General features: G+C 40.7%; 3 protein-coding genes across 3 annotated transcripts in view; 2 read left to right on the top strand and 1 right to left on the bottom strand.

Annotated features, from left to right (window-relative positions):
- LOC139447557 (carboxypeptidase N subunit 2-like) overlaps positions 1–10,016 on the top strand; it is a 34,162-nt gene extending 24,146 nt beyond the window's left edge. The window contains exon 2 of the mRNA XM_071228963.1: positions 7,055–10,016. Coding sequence (XP_071085064.1) covers positions 7,070–8,881 — 1,812 coding nt within the window. The 5' untranslated portion in view covers positions 7,055–7,069 and the 3' untranslated portion in view covers positions 8,882–10,016. The remainder of the gene's footprint in view (positions 1–7,054) is intronic.
- LOC139453362 (proteoglycan 4-like) lies at positions 276–2,843 on the bottom strand. The gene is made up of 2 exons (XM_071235041.1): positions 2,838–2,843; positions 276–1,115 (listed from the first exon to the last, which is right to left on the bottom strand). The coding sequence occupies exons 1-2, from the start codon at positions 2,841–2,843 to the stop codon at positions 276–278; spliced, it is 846 nt and encodes a 281-aa protein (XP_071091142.1).
- Positions 10,017–20,104: 10,088 nt separating the features above from the next.
- On the top strand, positions 20,105–22,649 carry LOC139447546 (transmembrane protein 70 homolog, mitochondrial-like). Its single transcript, XM_071228953.1, has 2 exons — positions 20,105–20,170; positions 21,813–22,649. The coding sequence occupies exon 2, from the start codon at positions 21,818–21,820 to the stop codon at positions 22,487–22,489; it is 672 nt and encodes a 223-aa protein (XP_071085054.1). The 5' UTR covers positions 20,105–20,170; positions 21,813–21,817; the 3' UTR covers positions 22,490–22,649.
- The last annotated feature ends 4,458 nt before the right edge of the window (positions 22,650–27,107 follow it).

The following is a 27,107-nucleotide window of genomic DNA, read 5'->3' as shown; positions in this document are numbered from 1 at the left end:
CATTGGTCTGTCCGCACCATACCTTTGCTTTTGGGTCACTATTTACTAAAGGAATTATTTAAGGTAATACAAAACTGTTATCTTGGTATTTTGTTGGTCAACCACCCATAAATGTCATGATGGAATCCTAACTAACCTTTCATCACATAGTCCAGCGGCACAAGGAGGAAATGACATGAAACAGTTAAAGGGGCAGATTTTGATGGAGTCTCAGCTATCTGTATTGTAGCACAATGTACAACATGCTTCATATGACATATGCAGGGACAACAGTCCTACCACATGTGACAGAAATGTTTCATGATAAGCTGCATGTAGGTACATTTAACATAGGTTACATAAGAAGATGTGATGTATGTGGGTTTGGTGTAAGTCAGACATGGTGTCATAATTCCTAGGGTTGGTCTGTCATGGTAGCTTGTGGTTGGTCTGTCATGGTACTTTGTGGTTGGTCTGTCATGGTACCGAGTGGTTGGTCTGTCATGGTACCTTGTGGTTGGTCTGTCATGGTAGCTTGTGGTTGGTCTGTCATGGTACCGAGTGGTTGGTCTGTCATGGTAGCTTGTGGTTGGTCTGTCATGGTAGCTTGTGGTTGGTCTGTCATGGTAGCTTGTGGTTGGTCTGGCATGGTAGCTTGTGGTTGGTCTGTCATGGTAGCTTGTGGCTGGTCTGTCATGGTAGCTTGTGGTTGGTCTGTCATGGTAGCTTGTGGTTGGTCTGTCATTGTACCTAGTGGTTGGTCTGTCATTGTACCTAGTGGTTGGTCTGTCATTGTACCTAGTGGTTGGTCTGTCATTGTACCTTGTGGTTGGTCTGTCATGGTAGCTTGTGGTTGGTCTGTCATTGTACCTAGTGGTTGGTCTGTCATTGTACCTAGTGGTTGGTCTGTCATGGTAGCTTGTGGTTGGTCTGTCATGGTACCGAGTGGTTGGTCTGTCATGGTAGCTTGTGGTTGGTCTGTCATGGTAGCTTGTGGTTGGTCTGTCATGGTACCTTGTGGTTGGTCTGTCATGGTACCTTGTGGTTGGTCTGTCATGGTAGCTTGTGGTTGGTCTGTCATGGTAGCTTGTGGTTGGTCTGTCATGGTACCTTGTGGTTGGTCTGTCATGGTACCCCTGACGAATTAGGCTGGAATTTCGTGGCTCAATCTTTTTCCCACCAGTGGCGATTACAAGTTATGTCCCTTCTATGTCCCTCATATTAACAAATCAGATTCCGCCTCACATATCACTTCAAACAAAACAACGGCGCCCAGTCAAGACGATCTGATCGATAATCAAGATCTTCATTGTCATATAGTTAGTCTTACCTCGTGAAGTGCATCAAATCACTTGAACACCTTGATCAAGATCATGAAAAGAATTGGTAAACATCTGTCAACGCCAGTTAATGGTGCACATGCTCTGCAAATCCTGCAATCGACTGAAATCTGCATGACATGTTTTTTATAAACCAAATGTTGATTTCATTACACAATTTTGATTGGACTATGCATGGACGTGTTAGTCCAGCCAAATATAACGTCATAATTTCAGCTTAGCTCGGCAAGGGTGGAAACTAGACTTTTTATAGTCAGTTAACATCCTTGCCTAGGGACGATGAGTACCTTGTGGTTGGTGTGTCATGATTAATACTTTGCAATTGGTCTGTCATGACATGGCGAAGAATCAAAGGTCCCAGTATTAATCTTGAGGTGAATGTTCCTGTACATATCAAATAGGGCACTGTGCAGATAAAGTCATGAAAAAGGGAAGCTTGTATGGCAACTCAAGTGTTTCAGTCTCTTGTTTTTACACTGTCAAGTGTCTTGTTTCTATGAGATGTTAGATAGGGGTTGGAATGAAGATAGATCTAATAAATCTAGACGTGAGGACACAGTCTAAGCTTCCCCATGAGTGAATGTCCCGTGCTATGTGTGTCAGGTTACACCTGGTCCGCTGAGGACTCCAATGTTGTACAATGGGAGTTGTTTGATGCAGATCTATATCACTGTACACCACACAATGTAGGGCAGGATGGCAGTCGGTCATCTCCACACTGAGAACATAGGTACCAGCTAGTGCATGAAGGTAATCATAAGACTTCTTGTAACACAGATATGAGAAAGATGGTATTGAAATACATTCATTTTCATGATTATTATTATTTATTTGTATATGTTAATTTGTAAACTCAGCAAACTCTTTTGTCATATCGAGGGGCTGCGATGAGCAAACCCGTGAAGATCCGTGTTAGAATTGTTAGAATATGCTTGTCATAAGAGGCGACTATGCTTGTCGTAAGAGGCGACTAACAGGATCTGGTGGTCAGGCTCGCTGATGCATGTCATAAGATCCCAATTGCCTCGATTGATGCTCATGATGTCAAACACTTGATTGTCTGGTCCAGACTCAATTGTTTACAGGCCGCCATCAAAAAGCTGGAATATTGCTGAATGCAGTGTTAAAACCAAATCAACAAACAAAGTGGGAAGCATCCTATTCCAACTGTTAATAAATGTTTAACTTTTGTGAATCTAGTGATGAGGATATAGTTGGGATAGAGAGATGGCTGACTTGTCATCTTAAATGAACGGTTGCATCAATTCACATATGACCCAGGCTGAAGAAGGTGTTTGTTAAATAGCCACCAACCAGTTAGTTGGCCTATGACAAGCACAATGAACAGGACCCTAGTCTGCCCAGGAATGCCTACAGCTTGCTTCCAAGTGAAATACTGACTTGTGTTAGATGCATTGTCAGCAAGTTTTCAGGTATGGCCAGAGAATTGACAATATATTATGTGACATTTCACAAATCATTGGCTCTGTTGCCATAAATTAGAAGATGACATCGTACCTCCATGTCAGAAATTCCGAGTCAATGAAAGTCATGTGACATACTACAAGCTAACCTCCTCAATCGAACAGCTGTTTTTTTTTATCTATTTTAAATTTGTTTTTATTAATTTTAAATGTCATATTAAATCTCAGGTTACTTGGGGTTTTATGGGTCCCTCCGGGTTGAGATATATAAAAACCCATGTACCCCTCGTTATCCTGCTACAACTTATATTGTGTGAGAATGAATTATGAATGACTGTTTACGCATTTCCTGTCAGACATTTCCTTATATAATGTTAGCTAATTGGGAGGGGGTTGTTCCATGAATTCCTATGAATTATTCCCTTGACAGGATGTTACGAGTTGGTCCATGTGACTAATCACAGAGTCACAGAGACTTGACAGCTTCCTTACATGTCACATGGCATGACCCATTAGCAACATTCTGTTTCAAGTGGCTAGGCTGCTTTAAGATGTAGTCATGTGTCTTCACTGACAACCCAGATGAATGCTTCCTTAACAAAAAAAGGTTAAGAGTGCTAACTGCCATCACTGCTTGTGAGGCCAGGAATTGATTGTCATCACATTGGTAACGATACGTCCTGTTGTCAGTAGTCTTCCTTCAAAGGGTATATAGTTTAGAAAAACATTTTTTTCCAAAAATTCGTGTCAGACTTCTGGTCAGAATTACTACTTGAGATGGGTTATTTTAGTTTTTGTCGAACACATCGACCACAGTTCTGTACCAAATGGCACATACTTGAAAATATCTATGGACAAATTCAGCAGAAGTGATCATGTCACAAAAAAGGACTAAACACAAAACATTGTGGTCATTTTTAATTACTGGGTGAATATACATTTAAAAATCATCTAAATTTTGCACAATCTCATCCAACCACAGCTGACAGCTGCCTTACTGCACTCTCAATCTGCTCTATAAAGGCAGTTGGCTTACAAAACTGATTCTGGTTTAGTGTAGTTGAAACTAAATTCCACATGGTTTTCCAACTCCCATTATTACTTGGAGGATCCAATTAATATGAGATATTTTGTGATTTAAAGACCAACGGTTATTCTGAAAAAGATCATTAATGGAAGCGCTTCAGTATGGTCCACAAAGAACTTCATTCATTGATATGCCATCTTGTCAGGGAACCTAGGGATTTATAGAGCTGCATTGAACCCACTGAGTTGGGGCCAGATGGGATGTACCAAGTTAATAGTTGCCCCAAGCTATAGGGTGTCTATTGTGTGGGTAGAGTGGTCAAGACTCACCTTCTTGAAGGTCAACTAGAGGTGAAGGTCAAAAGCCTAGTCAAGTTTCATCCTGGATAAATATGTTATGCAGCAATGGCATGGGAAATGGAAATTGCCTGTTAGAAGTGACATGTTATGTCGCTTGTACGTTGACAATGTAATTGTGATTTATGACTTATTGCTCCTATTCCTGCTGGATATCATAATATTGAACATTATTCCATAGTAGGTAAGCAGGTGATATATCTGTGACGAGAAACTGTATGGTGAAAGTCTAATCACCATGTCGTTACATATAATACAGGGGGTTACCAGGCAATATCTGCCTCATGTGGTGAGGGTTCTGGGATATGCTGGCTGACAGTTGGATCAAGTTAGGAGAGAACAATCAATGTCCAGGGGCTCTGCTTACGGGTAAGCTAATTGAATGCAGGAATTTTGTATGTTATTTTATTTTGTTTGGACAATTTTGGATGGATGCAATGGATATGTTGTTTTCGTGGGGATGTTTTAAATACAGTGAAAGTAGTCAACACTGTCAAGGATGGTTGACTTGTCTTGTCTTGTCTTGTCTTGTCATGTCATAATTGATGTTACCCAATAGTAATGATTTGTTAATCAAGATATTGGTTGATCTGGACAATTCCACTATGAACATTACCTTCAGGATTACCAGGCTTTCATGTTAGTCCAATTTAGACATAATGTGGTGCAACTAAACTTAGGCCTATTGTCGTTTCCTTGTTGGATGACAAAGTATATGGCCCAGATTCAATGTGGTTGAAACAAATATCAAAACAATTTCAGCTTCAGAAGTACCTTACTATTAATGAATAAAACACTAACAATTTTAAACTTTGGTTGACAGGAGCCGTCAGTATGTCAGTCTCTATACATTATATCGCTCACACTTAATTGTGAAACAAAAACATGCAAACACCCGCCACAAATGCTTAGTCTCTGTAAATATGTCATTTTCATCGAAACAAGCAACTACATCTAAATTGAAAAGGAGCCCCAGTGAGATGAGGATTACCTGCAAATCTAGACTTACTTCAGATAGGGCTCTAGCATTACAGTGAAGGCTGGGTACAAGGGATCATAACATGGTTCAGTGACTGTGAAAAAGACAACATATATTTTTAAAAATGATTTGTTTTCATTGTCGGAACATTTAACCAACAGATGAAAAATATATAAACCTAGATGAAATGTTTGTGATTCACAATACTGTGCACTATGTCTGTTGGGGATGACAATGAAGTTTTGACATATTGTAATGTATCATTTTTTAGGTGTATACTTGTGTAGTTATCAAACAGTGAAAGACTTTGGTACCTGCAGATAACATAAGTTTATCAACTAATATTGTCATTAGGGCTTATTCTGACCTAGGGAATGTTGATGAGACTCCTTATTATTGACATTTTATCTGTTTTATCTACTACGTTAGCCAGGTTCTACGTGACTTGGAAACACTCCTAGCTACTCAGGCATTGGTGTGTTGGACATGAGTGTATCTGACAACATCCAGCAGAACTGTAAAGTGACAAGTAGCCATTAGACTCACAAAGTGCATGTTCACATTTTTATAGGGACTATTTTCTTATGGATGGTTTTCTCATAATGATCTATTTACATGTCTGTTAAATGTAATGATACACTGGTGGGAGTTAGGTACTCATGCACTGCAATCTGAATGGTGCCAGCCAAAGCAGCCATATTGAAAAATTCTTTACTCAGCCATTTTGTTCAAAATGTATTGAAAAGTGGTGGGTTTAGTGGGACTCAACATACATGTTCCATATTTCCATTTTTCCATTTGTCACAGTACATTAAATTTTGAACTTTGTGTTTCGACCATGCTCTTAAATTCTCTCAAAATTTCCTCTGAATGTACATTAATTCTTGTTTCAATCATAAGGATATGATTGTTAATACAAAAATATTGGAACATCAATGTAAACAACATATATGTTCCATATTTCCATTTTTCCCATTTGTCACAGTACATTAAATTTTGAACTTTGTAAAAGTCATGTGACATACTACAAGCTAACCTAACCTCCTCAATCAAACAGCTGTTTTAAAAAAATTGATTTTGAATTTGAAACAGCCACTTTGTTAATAGTCAGTGTTTGTTGACATTTATGATTGTTGACTACATATCCAGGTGACCTGCAGTGCCGTGGCACTATCATTTATATTTTATGGTTTGCTGATATTTGCTAATGAACTTGGGCCGTCCGAAATAAGAACAAATATATTTGTGCTGCTCAATATTTATTTAGATTCTATTTAACAAATAATTTCTATCAGTCAGTTTAATGGGGCAAAAAAGAGCAGCTTTCTTAGTTTGAATGGTATCAGGTATATGTGTTTGTGAGATGGCTTTGTTTTCATTATGAGAAGATATTGTATTACAAAAGTTAATAGTTACTTGAACTTTTTTCATGATGATTTTTGTAGTTGTATTTGGTTATTTTCTATTTTATCAAAGATGAAGCAGTCTGGCAAACAAAAATTTAATTAAACTATTTGTATTTTCTGATTTGGCTTTAAGTCCATTTGGTCAAATCGAAACTGAAAATTAAAAAAATTGTTGCCTCATCTTGAGGGCATCACCTGTATGACTAATGTTTGTTTATGAGATCCTGCTGGATATGTACATGGAAATGGCTGATGTATGAAATAAGTTTATATGGTAGATAGGGTATTTGTTAGTTGAATGATTATTTTAGCCCAGATCTCTTTTTTTTAAAGATTTCAAGATCAATGTTTACCAGTAACATCTATCGGTAACATCTAAATAAATGTAATTGAAATTAATAAGATTAGAATATCAGATAACATTATAAAATGATTTTTGTCAAACCTTGTATTTAAGATTAAGTGTAGGCCTAATGACATTTATTTTTTATTTTTTTCAATATAATACTGACACAAATTTTATATGTTTGGTTCTCTTTGCAGGAGGTGATCGTAGACATGTCAAGGTTGCTTCCTGCCCTGATTGTGACCTTTACCTTGGTCTTCTTGACCTTGGTAAGGTCACAGACGTGCCCAACAAATTGCAAGTGTGACCAGACAGTAGATGGGTGGAGGGCTGTTTGCCGTGGTGGAATGCTGCGGACTATTATGAGAAGTCTAAGTGCAGACTTTGTTTCCCTCTCTGTGTCATCCAGTAACATCCGCACACTGCAAGCATCTGACCTTCACACCGATGTGGAGATTCCACTGACCAATTTGTCCATCACCAACTGCAGGTTGCAAAACATCCAAGATGGCAGTTTTCAGAACCTCACAGATCTGGTGACATTGGATATTAGTTCTAATTACATTGCCACAATCAGGGAAGGTGCTTTCAATGGTCTCACTAACCTTCAAGTTCTCAACCTCTCACAGAACAACATTGCAAATGTAGCAAGTGCTCTACAGTCATTACACAACTTACATACACTAGACTTGAGCTACAATGCTATAAGTGACCTTCACACTGGTGCCTTCCGTTCCCAGGAGCAACTTGTCTACCTGAGACTTGACGGCAACAGGCTTCAGAACCTTCATGGCTACGTGTTTCAAGGACTTCAGAACCTTCAGCATCTGAGCCTGCGTCACTGTTTGTTGATCTCCATCGCTAGTGATATGTTCAGCATCGTGAGGAGCATACGCATCCTGAATCTTGGTCAAAACCAGATCAAGGAACTCCCTGCATCGGAGGAGATCCGCAACCTGCCCTCCCTGCAGCATCTGTATCTGGACAGCAACCAGATCACCACCCTCACCGACTCCCAGTTCTCAGGAATAACACTGGACACCCTGCAGCTGTCTCGCAACCAGATCACCAAGATTACCTTGGAGACATTTAAATACTTCAATGCGCGTGTCATAGACCTCTCCTATAACATGCTTGTTGAGATTCAGAACAACTTCTTACGACCAACTGCTCCACAGTTGGAAGTGTTAAATATGGCGGGAAATCCACTCCGAACTGTTCCCAAATTTTCCTTTGGTGGATTGTACAGGCTGAAGACTCTTAATCTCTCAAACTGTCAGTTGGAGAGGATTGAGAAGAATCAGTTTGACAATATACAAAATCTTAAAGAGCTAGACATATCCCTGAATAAACTGCAGAATGTGCCACGAGCTGTGTTTGCTTCATTTAAAAAGGATGTGTTATTACATTTGCATAAAAACCCTTGGCATTGTGATTGTTATGTGAAACCGTTGAAACTGTGGCTTGAGGGTCACGGCTCTGACCTCAGGACTTGCCATCGAGACACACTGTACAAGGACCAGTGTATGATGGAGAAGTGCCACTCACCATCCTCGCTAGAAAATATTCAAATAAAAATGTTAGAAGATGCTGATCTTAATGTGTGCAGCACAGATTCTCCATCAGATCCGCTGCCCACAAATACTCAACTGGCAATAGTCCTGCCGTGTATACTAATTGCAATATTTTTTATAATCTTGGCTATAGTTTTATGGCAAAGAGGAAAAACAAGAGATGAGCTGAGACGACAGTGTGTCAAGTCGCCATCCGAGCCAGTCAGTAGCCATCTTGATTTTCTGGAACAAAAAGAACATCCATTCGACAGAGTTTCATTAAATGAATCGGATCATAATTTTGTGTTTAGGAAGTACTTTCAGACTATGCCTTCCAATCCAGACATTTTCATTGAATCCACATCATTAAGTCACAACCCTTCAGTAGGTGGTGCTGATAGTGTTTATTCATCGATGCCATCAATCAGTAGTGGCTCTAGTAATAACATCGGCATGGAATCAACTGTCTAGCGGAAGGAATAATAGGTTATTAAGATGTTCTGGTTCCAGTTACATAGATGGAATTATATCTTTTTTTAATTGTTTGGTTTATATTTCTTCCAACCTCAAGTTTCACAAGTGAGAAATAAACCTCAGATGTTTAGATTTTTATTATTTTTAATTCAAGGTAAATCAGTATGTAGGTTAAAAGTATTTGAGTATGGGAAGGGAAGCTGCCTGCTTACTTGGCATGAAACATAGAGAAAGTCTGGTAATTAGAACCAAAACATTTTCATTTCATAAGTATTGTAACCATGGTAACCTAGATGAATAGACACTGTATCATGCATGCTTGACTCATGCCACTGGCCATTGTGTGTATATCTCAACCATGTGTATGTCATGTGACTCATTGGACTGAAAACACAAACTCGACATCAACTTGTCATTATAGCCAAGAAGATATTTTATGCACCTCCATTTTAACTCTTGTTTTATATGGAAATTTGTAACTTGCAAAGGATGACTGCCCTCATCCTGTTGTTCCCAGCAGTGCCATCTGTAGATTATGTGCGTGGCCATCATATTGTGGGAGGGGAGCTCCCATGTTACTTGTATGCTCATATTGTTACATTGTTGTGCCCATGTTGTTATCATTTTAGAGATTGGTCCATGCATTTTGTCTCAGACCAGTTGGTGAGTTTGCATCCTGGTGATGGTAGAGCAGTATGGTTCTGTAACACTATACTGACATGGCTGGTTGGAGAAGTAGTTCAATACATGTCTCTCAGTGCAGGTTTATTTGTGTGTGTGCAGGCCAAATATTGTCTGTGTTGGAGGAGACATATTTCAATTCATGTTGGTGGGTGTATGTCTGTGAATGTACGCCTAGTCTATATGTGGATGTATGTGGGTGGATGTTCGGATAAGTTCTGCACACCGAGGGCTGATTTGGACATAAACTGCTGTGCTTCCATGGACAAGTGAAACTCACCATTTAAAGCATGTGAATAGTTATGTCCACCTGTAGTGTGTGCCCTCAGTCACACAGGTATGTCCACCTGTCGTCTGTGCCCTCAGTCACACAGGTATGTCCACCTGCAGTGTGTGACCTCAGCCACACAGGTATGTCCAACTGTAGTGTGTGCTCTCAGCCACACAGGTATGTCCACCTGCAGTGTGTGTCCTCTGCCACACAGGTATGTCCACCTGCAGTGTGTGCTCTCAGTCACACAGGTATGTCCACCTGTCGTCTGTGCCCTCAGTCACACAGGTATGTCCACCTGTCGTCTGTGCCCTCAGTCACACCGGTATGTCCACCTGCAGTGTGTGTCCTCTGCCACACAGGTATGTCCACCTGCAGTGTGTGCTCTCAGCCACACAGGTATGTCCACCTGCAGTGTGTGCTCTCAGTCACACAGGTATGTCCACCTGCAGTGTGTGCTCTCAGCCACACAGGTATGTCCACCTGCAGTGTGTGCTCTCAGCCACACAGGTATGTCCACCTGCAGTGTGTGTCCTCAGCCACACAGGTATGTCCACCTATAGTGTGTGCTCTCTGCCACACAGGTATGTCCACCTGTAGTGTGTGCCCTCAGCCACACAGGTATGTCCAACTGTAGTGTGTGCCCACAGCCACACAGGTATGTCCACCTGTCGTCTGTGCCCTCAGTCACACAGATATGTCCACCTGCAGTGTGTGTCCTCTGCCACACAGGTATGTCCACCTGCAGTGTGTGCTCTCAGCCACACAGGTATGTCCACCTGCAGTGTGTGCTCTCAGCCACACAGGTATGTCCACCTGTAGTGTGTGCCCTCAGCCACACAGGTATCTCCACCTGCAGTGTGTGTCCTCAGCCACACAGGTATGTCCACCTATAGAGTGTGCCCACAGCAACACAGGTATGTCCACCTGCGGTGTGTGCCATCAGCCACACAGGTATGTCCACCTGTAGTGTGTGCCCTCAGCCACACAGGTATGTCCACCTGTGGTGTGCGACCTCAGCCACACAGGTATGTCCACCTGTAGTGTGTGCTCTCAGCCACACCGGTATGTCCACCTGCAGTGTGTGCCCTCAGTCACACAGGTATGTCCAACTGTAGTGTGTGCCCACAGCCACACAGGTATGTCCACCTGTCGTCTGTGCCCTCAGTCACACAGGTATGTCCACCTGTAGTGTGTGCCATCAGCCACACAGGTATGTCCACCTGTAGTGTGTGCTCTCAGCCACACAGGTATGTCCACCTGTAGTGTGTGCCCACAGCAACACAGGTATGTCCACCTGCATTGTGTTCCTCAGCCACACAGATATGTCCACCTGTAGTGTGTGCCCTCAGCCACACAGGTATGTCCACCTGTAGTGTGTGCCCTCAGCCACACAGATATGTCCACCTGTAGTGTGTGCCCTCAGCCACACAGGTATGTCCACCTGCAGTGTGTGCCCTCAGTCACACAGGTATGTCCACCTGTAGTGTGTGCCATCAGCCACACAGGTATGTCCACCTGTAGTGTGTGCCCTCAGCCACACAGGTATGTCCACCTGCAGTGTGTGCCCTCAGTCACACAGGTATGTCCACCTGTAGTGTGTGCCATCAGCCACACAGGTATGTCCACCTGTAGTGTGTGCCCACAGCCACACAGGTATGTCCACCTGTAGTGTGTGCCCTCAGTCACACAGGTATGTCCACCTGTAGTGTGTGCCATCAGCCACACAGGTATGTCCACCTGTAGTGTGTGCCCTCAGTCACACAGGTATGTCCACCTGTAGTGTGTGCCCTCAGCCACACAGGTATGTCCACCTGTAGTGTGTGTCCTCAGCCACACAGGTATGTCCACCTGTAGTGTGTGCCCTCACCCACACAGGTATGTCCACCTGCAGTGTGTGCCCTCAGCCACACAGGTATGTCCAACTGTAGTGTGTGCCCTCAGCCACACAGGTATGTCCACCTGTAGTGTGTGCTCTCAGCCACACAGGTATGTCCAACTGTAGTGTGTGCCCTCAGCCACACAGGTATGTCCACCTGTAGTGTGTGCTCTCAGCCACACAGGTATGTCCACCTGTAGTGTGTGCCCTCAGCCACACGGGTGTGTCCAACTGTAGTGTGTGCTCTCGGCCACACAGGTATGTCCACCTGCAGTGTGTGTCCTCAGTCACACAGGTATGTCCACCTGTGTTCTGTGTCCTCAGCCACACAGGTATGTCCACCTGTCGTCTGTGCCCTCAGCCACACAGATATGTCCACCTGTCGTCTGTGCCCTCAGCCACACAGATATGTCCACCTGTCGTCTGTGCCCTCAGCCACACAGGTATGTCCACCTGTAGTGTGTGCCCTCATGCCTGTATGCCTGATATTGGAGTTTCTCGTGTGTATGCTAAAAATGATGAATTCATGTGTGCTCGTTCATGTATGACTTGTCTGTAGCAAGTTTCTGTTGATAAAAGATACTCAATTGTTGTTGATGTAGATGCATTTCTATTAAAGTTTACTCGGAGTTCAATGCGACTGAGTCACATATCATCTGGTGATGTACTGTACTCTTGTGAGCCGGACATATATGATCTGCATTGGGTGTGGGAATTGCGGACTGTTTACCATTTCAGTGATAGTCACTGATCTTCACTACAATTAAATCTGTCTTGGTTGCTCATTTAATTATGTGCAAACACCGTTCTTGCTCAAGAAAACTGCATCTTATCTCAATATGGTTACACCAATTTTATACTTTGTTAAGTCTCTGGTATATTTTTTAAATAATGTTTACTTTGTGATTTTTATTCAACCTCGAATTCAAGAGAACATATCCATCTTTATTTTTCATCTTTCATTTGACATCTTGTCCTGAAAAAATGGTTTGGCTAAGATGTATATTTATTTTCACATGTTTATCCATCAACGCTTCTCACTTGAGCAGCCAAGTATTTCACTTAAGACAAGAGCAACAGACAGTAGAATTTGTGATAAATGTGTTTCATAAGCAGTAAATGTCCTACTTTCCACTTGAGCGCTCATTAAGTCCTTTGATGGTCAAGGCTGATATGTTGATAACTATCACTGTAAGCACCAGTATGTCATATAGGTTTTATAGCATCCCTGGCCTTGAGTGGCTGGGATTTTGTAAGATACAAGATATTATTTTCAGGCTCTGATACAATCAAATATATAATTTAATATATATTTTGAAGATCATATTTTTTTAAATAATTGTTTTAAAAAGAATTCCCAAGCCCCGCCCCAGGGCACAAGGTCCTGCTGTAACAGTATCAGAGAACCTGTGCACCCGTTAGTCATCTGATGCAGGGACAATGATGGCAGTGTCTGTAGTCCTACAACTTTCCTTTCTGTGTTTTTTTATACAGCTGTTTCTGTGAAGGATTATCACACGGGAACACACTTATTATTAACATACTGCACCTTGTCTTTTTTTTAAAGCTGATGTGATTTTCTTAAGCCGGTTATGCTACAGAGATCAATGTCCATTCCTGTCTGAATTATCAACATTCCACTTTTCAGTGTGTTATTTCATTGACATATCACGGTTGTATCTGTATGGCTTCACGGTTTTATCAATTGTTTTACTCAGAATGCAATAGGTGCCATTTTTAGGTTGTTCAGTGCCTTTTTAATGTTCTACACCAAGTCTTTATATGTTGCCTTGACAACAGCCACGGGATTGTTGAATGAAATGAGATATTGGCCACACAGCAGAATGTACATTGAATATTGTTGGATGGAAAAGCTCCCTGAATAACACATTGCCAATAGAGTTTTTGTCATTTTTCTGGCTCCCGTGAGAGTTCATTCTCATAGAAACTTTTGTGTTGCTGTGTCAGTTTTGTCATTTTGGGGCTGATTTTGTTTAGAAATAATTGGACGTTTTGCTTTTTTAAATGTCACAGTATGTCACAATTTTCACATTTTGTATGATAGAATTGTTGTCATATGGGATGTTTTATGGACATATGGTTCTATGCTCTGAACCAAGAATATTTTTAAGCTTGATTTTTATACACAAGTTGCAGTTACAAACAAATGTAGACTTAATTGTTTTTATGTTTAAAAAACCTGGCTTGAAGGGGCAGCAATCACCAGTGCTTTTACGAGGGGCCAGAGAGAGAGCATGTAACAATATCTCATTATGCAGAACTCATTTCATACTTTTGTATTTCACACAGTTCATTTGAAATAAACTCATTTCTCATATGTAACTTGTTATTATTACATTCAGGTTGCAAGTCCATGTCTGAAATATGTTACAGCCAGATCAACTAATGTTGTGTTTCTGATCCACCTGTCAGAAGTACCTCCTGTTGTGGGAAACAATCATGTCTGAGAACCTTATATATCTAAATGTACACTTACATCATCCTGTTGTCTTCATCTCTTCTGCTCACTTCAGCTAAAACTGGTTGCATTATTTCCAAAACAATGAACCAAGAAAGGTGGGTGCAGAGAAAGAAATCATAGTAATAGGCACAATGCAGCAATGAAGTCATTACTGGTTTAGCTCACCTGACTGAAAACCTGCAAGGTGAATTCCATTATTAAATATGGCTGCCACTATTCCTCATAATGCAAGAGAGTTTCTGAACCTTCTGGCTATATTTTCCGAAATTTAAAAGGTATGTTAATTTTTTCTCCTGCCTTCATATATTTTTGGGATCTATAAAATCTGTAAAACCTTTAAATATGTCATGTAACTGTTCAGTCAATTATTCAACAATGGAATGCAAGTGTTTAAAATGTTACCACAGGCAAAATTCTGGTATTTATTTAGAACATATAGATCATATTTGACAGAAAAGCTTTCTCTGGATTTTGCTAATCAGGCAGGTTGGTTGGCAGGAGCGACATCTTGGACATCCTTCCATTCAGGAGTGACGTCTTGAACATCCTTCCATTCAGGAGCGTCATCTGGAACATCCTTCCATTCAGGAGCGTCATCTGGAACATCCTTCAATTCAGGAGCGACATCTTGGACATCCTTCCATTCAGGAGTGACATCTTGGACGTCTTTCCATTCAGGTGTGACATCTTGGACATCCTTCCATTCAGGAGCGACATATTGGACATTCTCCCATTCAGGAGCGACATCTTGGACGTCCTTCCATTCAGGTGTGACATCTTGGACATCCTTCCATTCAGGAGCGACATATTGGACATCCTTCCATTCAGGAGCGACATATTGGATGTCCTTCCATTCAGGAGTGACATCTTGGACGTCCTTCCATTCAGGAGTGACATCTTGGACGTCCTTCCATTCAGGTGTGACATCTTGGACATCCTTCCATTCAGGAGCGTCATCTTGGACGTCCTTCCATTCAGGAGCGACATATTGGACATCCTTCCATTCAGGAGCGACATATTGGATGTCCTTCCATTCAGGAGTGACATCTTGGACGTCCTTCCATTCAGGTGTGACATCTTGGACGTCCTTCCATTCAGGTGTGACATCTTGGACATCCTTCCATTCAGGTGTGACATCTTGGACATCCTTCCATTCAGGAGCGACATCTTGGACATCCTTCCATTCAGGAGTGACATCTTGGACATTCTCCCATTCAGGAGCGACATCTTGGGGGTCCTTCCATTCAGGTGTGACATCTTGGACATCCTTCCATTCAGGTGTGACATCTTGGACATCCTTCCATTCAGGAGCGTCATCTTGGACGTCCTTCCATTCAGGAGCGACATATTGGACGTCCTTCCATTCAGGAGTGACATCTTGGACATTCTCCCATTCAGGTGTGACATCTTGGACGTCCTTCCATTCAGGAGCGACATATTGGACATCCTTCCATTCAGGAGCGACATATTGGATGTCCTTCCATTCAGGAGTGACATCTTGGACGTCCTTCCATTCAGGAGCGACATATTGGACGTCCTTCCATTCAGGTGTGACATCTTGGACGTCCTTCCATTCAGGAGCGACATATTGGATGTCCTTCCATTCAGGTGTGACATCTTGGACGTCCTTCCATTCAGGAGTGACATCTTGGACATCCTTCCATTCAGGTGTGACATCTTGGACGTCCTTCAATTCAGGTGTGACATCTTGGACATCCTTCCATTCAGGAGCGACATCTTGGACGTCCTTCAATTCAGGAGCGACATATTGGACGTCCTTCCATTCAGGAGCGACATATTGGACGTCCTTCCATTCAGGTGTGACATCTTGGACGTCCTTCAATTCAGGAGCGACATATTGGACGTCCTTCCATTCAGGTGTGACATCTTGGACGTCCTTCCATTCAGGTGTGACATCTTGGACATCCTTCCATTCAGGTGTGACATCTTGGACGTCCTTCAATTCAGGAGCGACATATTGGACGTCCTTCCATTCAGGAGCGACATATTGGATGTCCTTTCATTCAGGAGTGACATCTTGGACGTCCTTCCATTCAGGTGTGACATCTTGGACGTCCTTCCATTCAGGTGTGACATCTTGGACATCCTTCCATTCAGGTGTGACATCTTGGACATCCTTCCATTCAGGAGTGACATCTTGGACATCCTTCCATTCAGGAGCGACATCTTGGACAACCTTCCATTCAGGTGTGACATCTTGGGTGTCCTTCCATTTTGCTACATAATCTCTCAGGCTTTTTTACCCAGCTCAGTAAAATGCATGGCATTACTGAACCTGCTTGAGGATTCAGACATAATTTCCCCCAACGTAAGATACTCTTGTCTGGGCCAAGTATGAGGAGTTTATGATTACAATGGGTTACCTAGCTGATTGTGTGTCACTGTTTCCTGACAGAGCTTCTCTTTGCTCATGCTGTCAACCACTGGTTTGCCTGGATTCACACTCAGGTTGTCGTGATACAGCTGGGTATTGCTGACTGGAACATCTCCAAATTCATTTGACATGAAGATATCTTACCTCAATGTAGCAATAAGTCATTTGAATGTCTGCTTGACTTGACTTTAGTTTCATCGAAAAAGAATTCATTAAAAATAATTGTTAACAATGTATCATTGCTCAAAATAAGAATGCACTTTAAAAGACATATAAACATACACATCAAGTATAACATCACAATACAATACATTTGTTCAAATATCACATTTGTAAAATACTATATCATATAACTGGACATTAATAGCATGGAAGTAAGAATGCAACAACAGTAACATCATAGCGAATGTATTGTGCATTTTGAAGGATTTCCACTGCACCATCTACATTTCTTATAGTAATGTGTTTACACAAGATCTGATCTCTGTTTGATAATATTGTAATCAAATGAACAGTATACAGAAGTGATAGAATCAATATACAGAATTGTTAGATAGAAGTAGTATACAGAATTGTTAGATAGAAGTAGTATACAGAATTGTTAGATAGAAGTAGTATACACAATTAATAGAACGAATCAATATACGGAATTGGTTGATAGAATCAATATACAGAATTGTTAGAAACAGTATACAGAATAATTCATAGATAGAATCAATATACAGAATTGATAGATAGAATCAAGACATAGAATTGTTAGATAGAAGTAGTAGACAGAATTAATAGACAGAATCAATATACACAATTGATAGACAGAAACAATATACACAATTGATAGACAGAATCAATAAACAAAATTGGTAAATAGAAGCAATATACAGAATTGATAGATAGAATCAATTTACGGAATTGATAGATAGAAGCAGTATACACAACTGATTAATAGAATCAATATACAGAATGATAGATCGAATCTATATACAGATTTGGTAGATAGGAGCTGTAGATACAATTGATAGACAGAATCAGTATTCGGAATTGTTAGATAGAAACACTATACACAACTGATAGACAAAATCAATATACGGAATAGATACATAGAAGCATTATACACAACTGAGACGGTTAAAATAACAATTGAATTCTGAAATAATTCTGTAGAAAACCTAAGGGATGTTTCCTCAAATCAAGTGTAAAACATCAATACACTTCAATCTGTGAAAAAGTGTTTTGAAATGTGTGCTTCTAAGGAAACGCAATATGATATATACGACCATGATCACAGATAACTTTTGCCTTTGATTATTAATTAAATTAAATTACGCATTTATATAGCGCTACCTATCCAGACATACTGCCTGCTCAAGATCGCTCAGTCGTATGCTCTTTTAAAGAGGATGGTCTTGAGTTTTGATCTAAAGGTGTTGACATCTTCAGATCCCCTGACATCAAAGGGCAGTGCATTCCATAGAGTTGCACCTGCTTTTCGGAAGGTTCTGTCGCCATATGTTGATCTGCTGGTTGGTGGAACAGCAAGCTGTAGTTTGTTTGCAGATCTCAGTGTTCGTCCAGGTTGGTAAAGGCAGTGAGTTCCTGGAGGTATACTGGGGATAACCCATGGATCGATTTGTAGACAAACATGATCAGCTTGAACACGATCCTGAGTCTCACAGGTAGCCAGTGCAGCTCTTTCAGGACGGGTGTAATGTGTTCACGCATTGACTTCCGTGTGATGACTCTGGCAGCAGTGTTTTGCACAAGCTGTAGTCTATCCAGATGCTGCTGGATACCATACAGAAGACTATTACAATAGTCAAGTCTTGATGTTACAAATGCATGGACTAGGCACTTGACTGATTCTGTCTCTACGTATCTTGCTATCTGTCTGATGTTCCTGATGTGAAAGTAAGCTGTCTTGCACATGCTGCTTACATGGTTATCCAGACTGAGTGTTGAGTTAATGATCACGCCTAGATTTCGGGCACAAGAGTTTTGCTCAACCGTACAGTCCCCAATTTTCAAACCAGGAAATCGTACTTTGGACTGCGTCTGTTTAGAGCTGATGATCAAGAGCTCAGTTTTGTCATCATTAAGTTTGAGAAAGTTGCTTCTTATGTATGGAATCAGTTATTAAAAGAGATTCGGTTATACACAGCTTTCAATTTTCTTAACCTCTCATAGCCTGTTGAAGGCAAGCTGTACATTAACATTAAGTCAAGTGACTGAATTAAATGTGTTCTCTATTGGCATTTAACATGGCTGCGAAGGAGAAAGTCTTGGTAACAAATAGAATTAAAGAAGAGAAAAAAAACAGCCTTATCACTGTCTCCCGCCAAGGGGTACCTTAGAACTTTGCGGGGGCACGGGTGGCCCAGTCGTCTAAGGCGCCGCGATTCGCTGTGCAGAGTTGCGTCCCTTGGGCACGCCAGAAACCTATGATTGTGGGTTTGAATCCCGGTTCGCCCTGATTATGTTTCTAGGTTTGTCAGCACCATACCCGTGCTCGTGGGTTTCACCGAAGTGGTGAACGTCTTAGACCTGCATCACTTCGGGCTTTCCTCCCACATTAAGCTGACACGCCGTGATATAACTGGAATAATGTTAAAAGCGGCGTTAAACCCAACTCACTCACTCACTCACTTAGAACTTTGCTCAGAAAGTAGTGAAGTTAATGTTGAAAGACATGCAGTAAGGGCTTTAACTCTGTAAAAATACATGTTGCAAGGGACATAACTCTGGAACAAAGATTATTTATGGCACCATTTTTTAAACTCAGTCTTGATAACTATCCCTTGCAGAGTTTCAGTCATGTAACTTCAGTAGTTTCTGAGAAACTTGTCCCAATTGCTGACGCGGTGCACATACTAAAGCAAGGAAACACATAAACAAAATGTATTTCAGAAACACAGAAACATAAAAAAGCACGAGTTTGATACATGTACAAAGTTCCTAAATAAAATATGAAACGGTTAAAAAGTTATACATTTTAAGAGCATTTAAAAAAACCAACAAAGTTTAAATTGTTATTCTTAAACACCAGTTACAGTGAAATACGAATTCTTATGATGTTAAAAAGATATGCATTATTATGGCGTCTTATTCATACCAAATCAATTGAAGGCAGAGAAAAGTCAAACAAATTATTTTATTGTTTTAATTTCGGTGAATCAATATATTTCATGTATGTGTATGAATTGTAAGTTATATTATCTGCAAACTGACACTGATAGTGTCAATCAGTTTACTATCTGCAAGATTTGGTTGTCATTTCTGTAAAACGAAGCATGCAGGGCCTTATAACGAATGTTCAACCACGACATACCAGCCGTATAGCAATTACGACATACCTATCTATTCCATGTTAATCTTGTTAGTCAATTTATTACCATTCATCATTAACGATTTTCAATTTGTGTGTGGAATCTTCGGTTGATATCTCAATTTTGAAAGATTTTATTGGAAAAAGCGACAATCAGAAAGTAGTCACAATAAACCTTTCCTACCTCCTTTCATGGAGAGTTCCCACATGTGAATTGGTGCTGTTTGACAATGACCTTCATATAGACACGGAAATCAGGGTAAAATAAGGACGGTTGTCGCAGCAAGTTGTCATATTTGATCGATTATGTCATTATGATGTAATATTCTAAGATCGTAGATGAATGAATGCGAAATGTCAAGCAGGCATCAATGAAGTTTCCAAGAGTTAACTAATATTTACAGGTGTGAGAAGCGCAAATAAAATCGTTTCAGCCAAAACTGATCATCATCTGCCTCAACGACACATCATGAAATTGTATCAGCACCCTTTCTGTGATTGTAGAATTTGCAGAGACGCTTACCCTAATGAGGGAAATATTATCTCATCTGATGCCCATTTACGTTAAAGATGAATGACAATCCTACATTCCTACATGCCTACTGCTATTACTACTATTACCATTGTTGACCAAATAAACGATATTATGTGGCCTACATAATAAGAGTATTATTATTATTAGAGCTAATCGGAGTAAGAAAAATGATTAGATTTGGAAAATGATGAGTCGGTGATGTGCAGTTGACAAACACAATGCATGTTCTAAGTTTTTAACTAAATTATATTTTCCAACTTGCCCCGCACTTTATTCACGGGTCGGTCAGGTACTAATTGAACACTCCTGTTGTGTAGAGGGCTGATACGCATAATACTCTCGGATTTTATATATTTATTTTTCATAAAAACAAACCATGAGCATATGACACTGGAAATATCATGATAAACAAATCTGTTCTGAAGTATTCAATTTAATTTTTTTTAAATGATGCAAGTTATTCCTTTTATTACACAATTTATGGTTATAAAAATGTTCATTATATATCTGGACTTACAATTGTAATCTATTGTACTGATTTTATTCAAAATTCATTCAATATTGTTTTGTTAATTTTGGTGAAAATGTGCTTGCACTGATCGGAAGATTCCACCAATTCACCATTATTTACTGCAACCATGGTAGCTCGAAGGTGTGAATGATACATAATATAATAATAAGATTAAATTGCGTACTTCAGTTCGGAGTTGTTGACTGGTATTTCCGGTCATACATGATGGCGGTGATCAGCTGATTATGTTTTCCGAGATGGGGAAAAACATTGTGTCATTGTAAAACTTGAGTTTATGTTAGTTAATTTTGGGAGTTAGCGCTATATAGAAGAGCGCAATAGCGAGGGAACACTGTATTTTCATTGATATTCTATTTTGTGTATAAATACAGTATTGTGTGTGTAGTGTCCATTGAAGTGTATAGAATGTAACAAATAGCTTTGTGTGGCTGTTTCTATGGAGACAGTAATCATGTTTTGATGATATGTTCAGTACACTTTGTTTGCAGAGAAGAACTCAAAACATATTTCAAATATATCCAAACAATGCTATTAATTGCTTTGAACATGTATGACATGTCTATGTAATTGTTTTGTATGATAACGTTAAAACTTAAACCAAAAATTCAAATGGCATCATTTTCTACTTTTAATTATCTGAATTTGAGCTTATTTCAAATATATCCAAACCATACTATTAATTGCTTTGAACATGTATGACATGTGTAAGTAATTATTTTGTATAATAATGTTAAAACTTTAACCAAAATTTAAAATGACGTCATTTTCAACTTTGAATTATCTGAATTTGAGCTTCTTGATGATAAGTAATCCATATGTTATTTTGCCTTTCAGGAATCATGAAGTTGCTTGGACAGATAATTCAACAGGTCAAAGGTCATTATGGCATGACCTTGACCTGTGGAAGGACAAAGTTTCAACTGGGAAACAGGATAACCCCTTTGTCTGCTTTTTCACGTTCATTCGCCTCTGAGACCAACCAAGATGCCCTCACCGAGATGCCACTGAAGCATCCTGTGAAAGGGGAGCTTGTGTATGGCGGACCTCTGTGGAAAATGGTTAAGGGTATCAAAGCCTTCTCAGTGTCCACCAGTATGATTGGACTGGGGCTGCAGCCGTACATACTGATGAACGCAGGGGAGGCTGCCATGTTCAGTAAAGTGATGATAGGGGGAACAATAAGCTTTTTCATCTTCATCACCCCACTGCTGATTCATTTTGTGACAAAGAAGTATGTGACCTACTGCTACCTGAACAGAGACACTGGGAGCTTCACGGCAGCCACCTACAGCTTCTTCCTGAGGAGGAAGGAGATTGAGTTCACAGCTGAAGATGTGGTGGTGCCGGACATCCCGGGCATGTTCACCACCGTGCTGGTCAAAGGGAAGCCACTGTTCCTGGATGCGAGGATGTTCTACAGCAAGGACGCCTACATTCACTTCATGGGCTATGACAAGCCTATTGACTGGACAATGCCAGATTACAGCAAGAAGCCCAAGAAGGAAACATGATTGTATGATTTCAAGTGGAATCTGTGTGTATGTGAATGTAGAGAAAAATAAACATTATTCCAGTGTGAACAGGATTTTGTTCAAAGTATATTGGTGGAATAAGAGTGAGTAAATGAGTATGGTTTATGCCACTTTTAGCAATATTCCAGCAATATCACGGCCGGGGACACCAGAAATAGGCTTCACACATTGTACCCATGTCGGGAATCGAACCCGGGTCTACGGTGCGACGAGCGAATGCTTTAACCACAAGGCTACCCGACCGCCCTGAGTACATGAGTTCAAGTATGATGCTTACAAATGCTTGTTGGAATAAGAAAACTGACCCAAATTCATCACATGGGTGGCAACACTTCACTGAAAGGGGCAGTGGGTTAGCATAGTAGGAAGGCATGGGCTCACTGCACCAAAGGTCTTGGTTCAACTCTGCAAATGGGTCCAATGTGTTTAAACATTTCTGGTGTCCTCCATACAAAATATATATATTTGTATTAATGATGTTAGAATAAAGCGGCATCATTATGTTATGGACTACTAGTTTAGATGCAGTGAGAAGTGAAAACGTCAAACTGGGAAAAAACATTTTGGTTGTCCATGTCAGCACCAAGGTTGTGTTTTTACACAAACAAGGCAAATTGTGACCAATGACCACAGGCTTTACAGCCGTGCATCTCAACTAGTCAGGCTTAAAAATAGTGAACATATATATAGTAAGAAAGTGGAATGTTATTGTTCTGTCACTTATAAGGACAGCCTCCACGGTCTAGTAGATTGAGTGTCTGCCCGTGGAGGGGAAGGTTGGTGGTTCGATCTCTGGCTGTATCATACCAAAAGTGTGAACTAATTTGTAAACAAGCGTTAACGTTTGTTGTCTTTGCGTTTAATGAGGACACTGCAAGATAATAATACACATTGACGACAAACTGAGACAGGGACTACCGACTGAAGCTATCAAGTTATTGTAGAGTTTAAAATCATCCATATGGCTACAAGAGATATTCTACAGCATTATATTACAGAAAGGTCAGACCTCTCACATATAGAGAATCTCACCTGAGTGTCTTTTAATATAAAATATATCAACACGAGTTGATAAAAGTGGGAAAATTCCGAGGCTTGCCGAGGATTTTTGCCACTTTTATCAGCGAGTGTTGATATATTTGATATCAAAAGACACCAGAGTGAGATTATATTTATCATCCAACATCATTCTTCCAACTTTTTCAATTTGTAGACAAGACGTTAAAAGATGGTACTTCTTATGACCCTGCCTAATACTCAATATTCAGGAGAGAAGACAAGGACTATTCTCGAAGTCAGTATATTGTGTCTGAGTAGGGTAGAACAATAAATCTGCTTAAATCTCCACCAGCATGCATGCATGCACACATGTCGCTATTGACATGCAATCTATGCTGTTATGTCTTATATGTTCAACAGGTTGAATGGTTGAATTCAGATCAGTGATGCCCAGTTTGAACAGTCTATGTTTTTCTTTAATCATGTTAATATATTAAAATCATTATTAATGTCATAATACTTGAATCACTTCCATATGAGACGACAATTAATCCCTATTCAAATAGTCTTCCCCAGGGAAAGTAACTTTCATCTAACACTATCTTTACACTCGCCACTGTTTCTAGCTGCTGATGCAGGGACATATGATGTCAGAACTGAGATGGAGGATGAGTGGTAAATGATCCGATTCAGTGAAAGACAAACTTTCCATATAATTACAATACTAACATAATCCCGGGCTACCACAAACATAATCCAGTGTACTATGTCCTACTGGTGTGTGTGTGTGTGTGTGTGTGTGTGCGCGCATGCGTGCGTGCGTGTGTGTTACAATTAAGTATTAAATAATATGAGGAAGGCGAATATCTGCTCTGTCCTATATGTGTGTGTAGAGAATCACCATGTACAGTGCTTGGGACTTGAAACAAACAGGAGTGCGCCAAACCAGAGACCACATATCCTTATGTTTATGGTTTGTTCATGTCATTGATCCCAATTGCGTGGATCGATGTTCATGATGTCAATCACTGGATTGTCTGGACCAGGCTCGATTATTTACAGACTGCTATCATATAGCTGGAATATTGCTGAGTGCAGCATTAAACAAAACAAAAACCAAACTTCATTGCCATTTCTACAGCCAGATTGAAATAACATTACATTTTGAGAAAGACATGACCATAACCATGAAAGTCACACATTCCACAAGCAAGGACCACGCTAAATCAGTGCAGATCTCTGGCAAGAAGACACAATAAAAATAAATAAGGCACATAGTCACATACGTCTAGAAAGAAGACGCAAAAACAATAGACACAATCACGCTAAATCGGACACCGACGTTTAGAGAGAACACAAAATCAGGCTGAATCGGCACAAACGTCTAAGTAGAAGCCACAATAACGCTCAATCATGTGTAGATGTCTAGTAAGAGGACACATTCACGATAGGTCGGGCACAGACGTCTAGAAAGAACACAGTCACAATCGGGCACATGTGTTGAGAAAGAAGACACAATCAAGCAAAATCGGGCACAGACGTCTAGAAAGAAGATACAATCACGCTGAATCGGGCACAGATGTTTAGAAAGAAGACACATTCACCATAAATCAGGTACAGCTGCCTAGGAAGAAGACACAATCACGCTAAATCAGACACAGATGTCTAGAAAGAAGACACAATCATGCTGAATCGGGCACAGACGGCTAGAAAGAAAACACAATCAAGCTAAATCAGGCACAGATGTCTGGAAAGAAGACACAATCAAGCAAAATTGGGCGCAGACGTCTGGAAAGAACACAGTCACGATAAATCGGACACAGACGTCTAGAAAGAAGACACAATCAAGCAAATCGGACACAGACGTCTGGAAAGAAGACACAACCAAGTAAAATCGGGCACAGACGTCTGGAAAGAACACAGTCACGATAAATCGGGCACAGACGTCTAGAAAGAAGGCACAATCAAGCAAAGTCGGGCACAGACGTCTAGAAAGAAGACACAATCGCGATAAATCGGACACAGATGTCTAGAAAGAAGACACAATCATGCTGAATCGGGCACAGACGCCTAGAAAGAAGACACAATCAAGCTAAATCAGGCACAGATGTCTGGAAAGAAGACACAATCAAGCAAAATTGGGCACAGACGTCTGGAAAGAAGATACAATCACGCTGAATCGGGCACAGATGTTTAGAAAGAAGACACATTCACCATAAATCAGGTACAGCTGCCTAGGAAGAAGACACAATCATGCTGAATCGGGCACAGACGCCTAGAAAGAGGACACAAGCAAAACAGGCACAGATGTCTGGAAAGAACACAGTCACTATAAATCGGACACAGACGGCTAGAAAGTAGACACAATCAAGCAAAATCAGGCACAGATGTCTGGAGAGAAGACACAATCAAGCAAAATTGGGCACAGACGTCTGGAAAGAAGACACAATCAAGCAAAATCGGACACAGATGTCTGGAAAGAACACAGTCACGATAAATCGGGCGCAGACGTCTAGAAAGAAGGCACAATCAAGCAAAATCGGGCACAGACGTCTGGAAAGAAGACACAATCAAGCAAAATCGGGCACAGACGTCTGGAAAGAACACAGTCACGATAAATCGGGCACAGACGAAGAGAAAGAATGCACAATCAAGCAAAATCGGGCACAGACGTCTAGAAAGAAGACACAATCACGATAAGTCGGGCACAGACGAAGAGAAAGAAGACACAATCACGATAAATCGGACACAGACATCTAGAAAGAAGACACAATCACGATAAATCGGACACAGACATCTAGAAAGAAGACACAATCATGCTGAATCGGGCAAAGACGCCTAGAAAGAAGACAAAATCAAGCAAAATCAGGCACAGATGTCAGGAAAGAAGACACAATCACGATAAATCGGGCACAGACGTCTGGAAAGAACACAGTCACGATAAATCGGACACAGACGTCTAGAAAGAAGACACAATCAAGCAAATCGGACACAGACGTCTAGAAAGAAGACACAATCAAGTAAAATCGGGCACAGACGTCTGGAAAGAACACAGTCACGATAAATCGGGCACATACGTCTAGAAAGATGGCAAAATCAAGCAAAATCGGGCACAGACGTCTAGAAAGAAGACACAATCACGATAAGTCGGGCACAGATGAAGAGAAAGAAGACACAATCACGATAAGTCGGGCACAGATGAAGAGAAAGAAGACACAATCACGATAAGTCGGGCACAGACGAAGAGAAAGAAGACACAATCACGATAAATCGGACACAGATGTGTAGAAAGAAGGCACAATCATGCTGAATCAGGCACAGACGCTTAGAAAGAAGACACAATTAAACAAAATCAGGCACAGATGTCTGGAAAGAAAACAGTCACGATAAATCGGACACAGACGTCTAGAAAGAACACAGTCACGATAAATCGGACACAGACGTCTAGAAAGAACACAGTCACGATAAATCGGGCACAGACGTCTAGAAAGAAGACCCAACCAGGTAACATCGGACACAGATGTCTAGAAAGAAGACCCAATCAGGTAAAATCGGGCACAGACGTCTAGAAAGAAGACACAATCACGATAAGTCGGGC

The sequence above is a fragment of the Haliotis cracherodii genome, unplaced genomic scaffold, assembly GCF_022045235.1.
Source record: "Haliotis cracherodii isolate W230 unplaced genomic scaffold, xgHalCrac1.p SCAF_10, whole genome shotgun sequence".
NCBI lineage: Eukaryota > Metazoa > Mollusca > Gastropoda > Lepetellida > Haliotidae > Haliotis > Haliotis cracherodii.
Note: the sequence above shows the minus strand (reverse complement) of the source record. Positions and strands in the feature narration are given on the sequence as shown.

Excerpts from the sequence above, each read along its gene's own strand:
- LOC139447546 (XM_071228953.1), top strand. The coding sequence starts at position 21,818 with ATGAAGTTGCTTGGACAGATAATTCAACAGGTCAAAGGTCATTATGGC.